Here is an 8,009-nt window from a genome sequence, read left to right on the forward strand (position 1 = left end):
GCCAGCCCAAGATCAAAGAGTGGAGACTGATGATGGTGGATGAGCAGTTTCCATTGCAGAGAAAAATATTAAAGGGACAAGTGGATGTGCGTAATGAAGAAACAAGCATTTATGCCAGGAAATGAACAACAACGGTGTGATTTTTCGCCGTGTTTTATTCTTGTTTTGTCCCTTGCATGGCATAGAAGGACTGTGTACATGCCCACAAGGTCAAACGATGTGGGGTATAAATGACCACAGCCAAGTTAAGATCAAGTTTAGTCCTTCAGTGTTTAAAGCTATTAACTGCCTAATAGGACATATTTTCATTTGAACCAGGCAGACAGGATGTGCAGTTATGTGTACCAAATAACCATACATTCTTACAAAATAATAATGATAATAATAATAATAATTTCAGAGACACTCATGGGTGCTGTCCCACTCCTCCCTGCAACACTTCCAGAACCTGCAGTACATCTGAAAATGCAAAGGGAGCACCAGAGTACCAGAGCAGAAAGGTGGGATGGAAAACACAATCCCACAATTCATTTTCTCAGGTTTGAGTACATTTTTGAAGCTACAAGGAGGGATGCGAGCCTCCTCTAAATTGTCTTTGATCTTGTTGTAGTGGGAGCTGTGCTTCTGTAGAGGGCAGACTTCTGAGAGCATTGGTTCACTGTTGCATCACCACCAGTTACAGCCATCATAGATTATATCATCCACTTCTTTTTGATGTGTTTCTTGGTTTGTGTGTATGCGTGCAAGCATGTCTAAGTGTGAGTCTGAGCAGCATGTATACTGTATGTGTGTGGTGTCTGTGTTAGTCCGGGACCCTGGGAAGTTGTGAGTACGTTTGGGTTGTAAAGTGTCTGAGGCCCGTGAAGGACAGCTCTTCAGCAGCTGATCAGAACACAAGTGGGCAGTGGTCACAGCCTGTGAAATGAATAGATGTGCGGCAGGAGAATAAATGAGTTTCTGATTCATTTCCTCTGTCACATGAGAGCAGTGCAAATGCTGAGAGCTTGTTCATGCAGAGAGGTGGGGAAAGATGAGGCTGGATGGATAGTGACGGTCTCTCTGGCGGCACATGCCCTTTTCCAGGTCCGTTTTTAAGAGGTCGTATCTGTGTCCCTGAAAAACCAGAAGAGCACAAACCGCAAATGTGAGAGGAGCATACTGATGCCTTTCCACATCCTGAACTGCTCTATCTGCAGCATACTTCACAGCCAAAAACTGCTACAGTGCTCCCTGTCTGTCCTCTCGGTGCCTTCTTCAAAAGTACCGAGCTAGAGACGTGGTGAAAATATGTAAGGGGAATAGATGTGATGCAGCTGTTCTCATGCTCTCCATCTTGTCTCTCTCATTATTCTGCAGAACGTTCTAAACAAAACAACCATAAAAATTCTCTGACAGGAACATGAGAAGCATGATGAGCAGATTTGCACCCCCCAGTGTTACATAACAGATCTCTCTCTCCCCCGTCTCTCTGTATCGCTCTGTGTTTTTGCACTGTATCTCTCTCCTTCCTTCTTGGACATGGAGCTTTGTGTTCTATAAGTGGCTCACTCATAAATGGGGATATGAATTGTCGCTTATTCATTTGGTTAATGCAAAGTGTGTGCTGCTTTAGTTCGCCTGTGAGGCCCACTCCCCATGGAGAAACAGTGCTGTCATTAAAATGGCTTTGGTTTTGCCAGCCCTCAGGTGTACCTTATATAAAAGCAGAGAGGTGTGATGCATATTTTTCCTCTCAAATTAACTGAGGCCCTTTTGTATTATAAATCTATGATGATGATAAAAGCCACACTGCTGGCGTCAATGCAGCAACAACACAATCTAACATAATTCACATTTTTTTTGCTTACAACTCCTGGGGCTGTTTCAGCTTTAGAAATTATTGATGTCTTTATGCCTTGATAAAAGTGTGGGTAGTTATTGTTCCATTGAAGCTATCATAATTAGAGCAAAGTAAGACAGGTTTGTGCCTCTTTCAGATATAAAGTATATAAAAAAAAAACATCATCAATTGAAAGAAAAGCTTTATTCTTCACTTGTACAAGAATGCTGCACCTTCCAGGTCTCTCCTCTTTACGTTTTGTATTTATAGATATGTTGATTTGCAGCTGTCAGTTATAACCCTATAGCCACAGGGTTATAAGTTAAAAGTATTTCTATTGAACAATTCAGTTTTGTCTTTTTCTATTCAGATATTATTGAAGCAAAAGGAAGGTGATGATTCTTTTGACCAGTTTCTCATTTTGCATATATAAGCCTCATAAACCTGTATAACGTGTTCAAGCATACTGAATATAATATAAAGGGATGTAGACAAAGCTTTGTTTTCATTGGTTTCAGGATAGACTTGAATATAGACTAAAATGTGAACAGTATTACCTCAGTGGAAGTAGAACAGAGTAAACAGAATAGAGATGGTGGGAGTTAATATTATTAAATCCCGTGGTAATAACTTTTAAAGGCAATGATATAGAGTCAAAAGAGAGTTCGAGTAAAGCACAGTAAGGCTCTCATGCAGCACCATTCATCTGCACTTGGACAATAATGAAAGTAGATGACTGATTTTAGATTTCATTTGATTTGGATGCACAGTCTATAGGGTGTGAGCAGGATCAGTCATTGTTTTGGTAAATGTAATAAGTGTACCTGGCTTGCTCCATGGTGTCTTTGGCCAGGTAGATGTACCAGTAAACTAGGTTGAAGAGTGCGAAGGCCAGGGGGAACAGGATGCGGGCGTACTTGTCAATAGGGCTGGTGCCAGCCAACTGTGGGATTTGAGGAAAAGCTGAGCCCTGTTGGAGGAAGATTGGCAGTGGGGGAGCATCATCAGGCTCACTGCGACAAACCGAGTGGTTCCTCCTCTTGAGGCCTCCACGAGGGCTGCTCTCCGGCTGATGAGGGCCAGGCACGTTTGAAAAGGAAAAGCACAAAGAGATGAGATTGGAATTTTGTGGTGATCATCAACAGATATGGATGTAAAAACAAGAGGAAGTGTGTGTATGGTGGTTTTAACATGTGGGTGTCAGGTATTCCAGGCTGCAAGTCATTTCTATTCCTGTGGGAGCTTCATCTCAATGGTTTACCAACGTCCCTATGGAATGCAGCAGGTAGTTTGCTCGATGCCCATAGGGTGGTGAGGAGATTATGCAGCGAAGACTGCCGGAGTTGTTCTCTGTTCTCACACTGAGGCTATTTTTAAAGCATCTAACCATGAGCCCTACACGTGAGACAGATCCCAGGAGGATGCTGGGTGGCTTACTGTATTAGCATAAAGCATATAGCAAGAGAGGAGAGCGCTACAACTGCTCATATTACTATTTAATGCATAGTGTGCATGCATGGGTAGAATGGAAGAGGCAGGGTGACGACTTGAGAATGCAAAGAAAAAGACCTCCTATCTGTGGCATGATTTTTCTCTCTCTAAATCAGAGCTGCAGCCTTCCTGTTCAGCATCAAAGTCACTTCAGGTCTTTCAGTGATGAGAATACACATCTCAATTCCAATCACGCATGTAAATGTTTTAGGATGACATACAGTAAATCACACAGCCATTTTTCATAGAAGCATAAGAGGATGAATCCCCATTAAATTTTTCAAACTGCACTTTCTTTTTGCCAGTGCATGCAGCTGAATATCTACATTTGAAAAAGTTTGTACATTTCTTGTTTTTTTTCAGTAACTTATTTGTGAAATTTCCCACCTGTGCAGTCATGTAGGTTCAACTGAATCACATCTCTTACTTGAATAAAAGTAGGAACATCACAATGTACAATGTAATCTGTTACATCTAAGAGTCACGCTGTCAAAACCTTACAAATACCTGGCATATTCAAAAACTACAAATGAATAAGGACCAAATATACCTAAAGTAACAAAAGTGGAGAATTAATCATTACTAGGTAATAATATATTGATGCATTATTGTGTTCATCTATTGTTAATGTAGGGTTTATTTTAATAACTTTTTTTTTTTCTAATAACATTTACATAACATTTTTAGTGTATTTTAGAATATTTTTTCACTAATAATAAGAAGTTTCAAACTGGAAACTGAAGTTAGAGGTAATAAATGTAGTAGAAATACAGCATTTACCCCTGAGATGAAGTAGAGTATAAGTATAAAAAGGTAGAAAATGGAAATACTGATGTAAGACAGAACCTTGAATGAATGACTTATTACATTACATTATGCACTTATTTACATTTCATGACTACTGGTAGATTGTGTTGATAAGTAAATCAATCATTTTCACTCATTATTGTGAGATTTTTTTGTTTATTCTTGCAAGTTTTACCAAATTTCTATGGTTTTCCTTTTTTTTTCATCATGTTTCATATGTTTTGAAACAAAAAATCTATTGGTCTTTTCTTTAATTGTGCAAACTTTTTCACCAAAGTCATTTCACCTGTAATCCTGATTTGCAACAAGCAGATATTAAAAGGGACTGGATGGTACTTCAGCAAGAAGGTAATCCCTTCTTATAAATCACCTCCATATTTTAATATTTAATATTTTACTTTTATTATTTAGATTCAGTCATCCGCTCACCGATACAGTGTCATCATCGTCACTGCCAGTAGCCAGCACCTCCAGCTTGTCCTGTCTGGCTTTCTGCTTCTTCAGACGATTGGCCTGCAGGGTGGCGAAGTAATTTACTGCTGCAAACTCAACGAGAGCGGACGCCACAAAGGCAAAACACACAGCTATAAACCAATCCATGGCAGTGGCATAGGACACTTTGGGAAGCGACTGTCGGGCACTGATGCTCAAAGTGGTCATGGTCAGCACTGTGGTGATGCCTGGGGATTTTATTCAGACACACAGAAATGTAACAGATCAGAGTATAGAACATGATTTGTATGATTTTTCCATGTAACTGCAGAGAGAGGAGGCGTACCAGCAACTGTGCGAGCAGGAACAGATTCCTTGTTGATCCAGAAAGAGACTTGTGAGAGAACAACTACCATTATAAGGGGAATATAGGTCTGTATGAGGTAATATCCCAGCTTCCTCTGGAGATGGAAATGGACCACCTGCACAGAGTAGTGACCTGCAAGATAAACAGCATGTGTGGAGAGCGCAACCCTGGGGGGACAGAGCAGGTTAGCACGCACAGAGCACATGCCCTTGCCTGCCCTTGAAACAGAAGAGCAGCTAAGAAAAAAAAACATATAGATATTTTGCTGCTGTTAACACTGGAATAACCCACAAACTGCAGCACACAAAGAGGTGAGGAGGAGGAAGACAGCAGGACAAGAGGGAGGAGGGAGCAGTGTAGACATGTGAAAATGGGATGAAGTCGAGAAGAGGAGGAAGGGGGAGCATGTGAGGAGGAGGCAGGAGGAGGCAGGAGGAGAGGATGCAGCGTCACTATGGGTAACACTGGCCTGTTCCGTCTAAACACATGCATGCAGACATTCACATTACAAATCCATGCTGCATCATGTACACACACACACACATACTGAGGCTCTCTCTCCCCCCCTCTCTCCCTCTCTCTCTCTCTCTCTCTCTCTCTCTCTCTCTCTGAATACTAAATGGGTATCATCCCTGCCTCATCCTTTTCCTCCTTCTTACTGGAATCTGCAAGGTTCACAGCAGGGGAGCACTTCTCCTTCTGGTGGAAAGAGAAAATGCACACACACTACTCCATCCTTCCTCCATGTCAGTGCATTCACTAGGCTTTAAACCCTATAGTTCTTTTTAAGGCACACCATTCGCATTAGCCCTGACCACTTAAGCATCTTAGATGGCTGTTCAAGGAAGTCTAAGCTTTTATATCGACTCTGCTGCGGGAGAGTAATGGACACTAGTGCAGACTTTGAGGAAAGTCACTTGACCTCTTAGATTCATTATGTGTCAACACAAAAATTTAATTAAACTCTTAAGTGCAAGTTTGTTGGCTGTGACTGCAAATGCAATGAACATTACCTGTGTTCGCTTTGAAAATCTCACTGGACAAAGTCTGTCCCACCAGGTCATACTGAAGGAGACTCATGGACTCTTTGGGACAATCGACTGATGCAACTGGTCCCTTCTTCCAGGTGAACATAATTTCACTACTGGTGTAGGCATCTAAAATACAATGACAGTTATGAAACCCTTAAAGCACATGATGCATGTCCACATTTATGAATCTGGACATATTTGGACATCATTAAAGCCCTGTGAAATAATTAAGTATTTATATGATAGGTCTACACAGCTACTATAATCCAATGCCTGGTCCAACTATGATTAAAAAGTCATTTTGTAGGTGTGAATGGTCTTTTACATTTTGCTGATTCATCCTGCACCGGGGAGGGTTCGCTAATTTGGCATCTAATTAACCACTTTCACTATTTTTTTTCTTCTTCAGTTGCTAAAATTGTAGTTACCAACCAGTGCATAGGGCCTATGAGCTACCTAGCAGTCATCATTTGTCACTAGGCTATTATGGGTCATTGCACCACAGGTGGAACTGACCACATTTTTAGCACTAGAGGCTAGATTCCTATTTTCACAAGAAACATGTTAATAAACTAAAAGAAATAGCACTCCGCTGGCTGTTTCATGGGCAGTTTAATCCTCTCTTTAAAAAGCATCTGCAGTACTCACAGCTTCCAAACCTGAGAGGACAGGCGTGTCCATCCATGGGGAAGTCCATCAGTCTCATTGGACACTCTGCACTGATTGTCAGTCTAATGACAAAGAGGACACATAGAAAACAGCCTCGGTCAGTCATCTGTCCTGTAACAGACTCACAGACAAAGTAGAGCCTTTACAAAATTGAATCACCTCATAGTATACAGGACTGTCCCATTCTTCATGATGCGGAAAAGCTTGTTTGGTGTGGTCATGTTATGGGATATGGACTTCTTAGAGTTGCGGAAGAAAGTGTCTGGGGTCCAGATCTTATCCACCATGAGGTTGTTCAACCGCAGGATTTCAGTTGGGCCCTCAAATTTCAGCCGCTCATCCACCCACGTCTGACGGAAGAACATGTCCATGGTGTACTCCTGATATGTGAACATAGCTTGTTAGTAGATGAAAAAAAAATCCTGTGCTCTGGGAATCTGAATATTTTAATGCGCTTTAATATATTAACATGCTTAATACAGGAGCTGTTTCAACTTTCTGCAGCCAATTCACAGCAGTCCAATATGAGGATGGATGACGAGGCAATGATGGATGCCACTCAACCCAGATAATCATTAATCAATCTATTCAGCCATTCTCTCTGTCTGACATGCTGTCATATTGATTTAGAGGCCATCAATAATGGAGTTATAGGGCTGGTCAAACAGATTAAAGCTCATTAGATGGTCTCATGGCAGATTGCCCATAAGGCAGACATTCAATGGTCACTGAAGCGTTGTTATCTCCTGCAGTCAGCACATATACATCTCCTAACAGAAGTCATGTCTTACCATCTCAACATCTGAAACAGGTCCAAAACTGGTGACAAATATGTCTGTTTTCACCTCTGTAACTCCACCTGCAATAAAAATTCACACATGTACAATGCACACAGTAATAACCAGTGTGTATAAAATATATAAGGCCTCTTGTCCTTCATTTCAGGTTTAAGAGTGTTGTATAAAGTACCTCCAGATCCAGGTCGCAGTCTGTTGTCATAACCATCCAGTAATCGATCCAAAATACGAGTAATGTCATCTGAATTAATCTTCTCCCTCTCATTTCCATGAACATTAGCATGACTGCAAAGACAAACAAGGTTAAACTCCCAGAGTCACTGTTTCTACAACCAACATTTGACTAACAAAAGACTTACTTTATCCACCAGATAAAAATAACTACATTTATTGACAGGATCATCTTTTACAGCAAGTATCACCACCTTCTCTGTCAACTTTGCAAGTAAGACATACTTCAAAAAATTATTTAGAAGATGAGCAAAACAGTGCTACAGTCTTTGACGTCTTTGAAGTGACTGGTGGGGAAGCAAAATGACACAGAAGGTACTAAGACAGGAACAGTAATCTAATTATCAGATTAGCAAATCCACTCC

The 8,009-nt window shown here is 41.0% G+C and overlaps 1 protein-coding gene across 2 annotated transcripts; it reads right to left on the bottom strand.

Moving 5' to 3' along the window:
- Nucleotides 1-137: 137 nt before the first annotated feature.
- On the bottom strand, nucleotides 138-7,951 carry gabra6a (gamma-aminobutyric acid type A receptor subunit alpha6a). Of its 2 annotated transcripts, none has more exons than XM_030144828.1 (10): nucleotides 7,782-7,951; nucleotides 7,586-7,698; nucleotides 7,408-7,475; nucleotides 6,776-6,996; nucleotides 6,596-6,678; nucleotides 5,930-6,073; nucleotides 4,896-5,048; nucleotides 4,547-4,797; nucleotides 2,644-2,888; nucleotides 138-1,113 (listed from the first exon to the last, which is right to left on the bottom strand). In XM_030144828.1, exons 1-10 carry the CDS (start codon nucleotides 7,814-7,816, stop codon nucleotides 1,092-1,094), a joined length of 1,335 nt encoding a protein of 444 aa, XP_030000688.1. In that variant the 5' UTR covers nucleotides 7,817-7,951; the 3' UTR covers nucleotides 138-1,091. The 2 variants fall into 2 exon arrangements, with proteins under 2 accessions (XP_030000688.1, XP_030000687.1); XM_030144827.1 differs by having other exon boundaries at nucleotides 7,773-7,951.
- Nucleotides 7,952-8,009: the final 58 nt, after the last annotated feature.

This window comes from Sphaeramia orbicularis, chromosome 10, assembly GCF_902148855.1.
Source record: "Sphaeramia orbicularis chromosome 10, fSphaOr1.1, whole genome shotgun sequence".
Taxonomy (NCBI): domain Eukaryota; kingdom Metazoa; phylum Chordata; class Actinopteri; order Kurtiformes; family Apogonidae; genus Sphaeramia; species Sphaeramia orbicularis.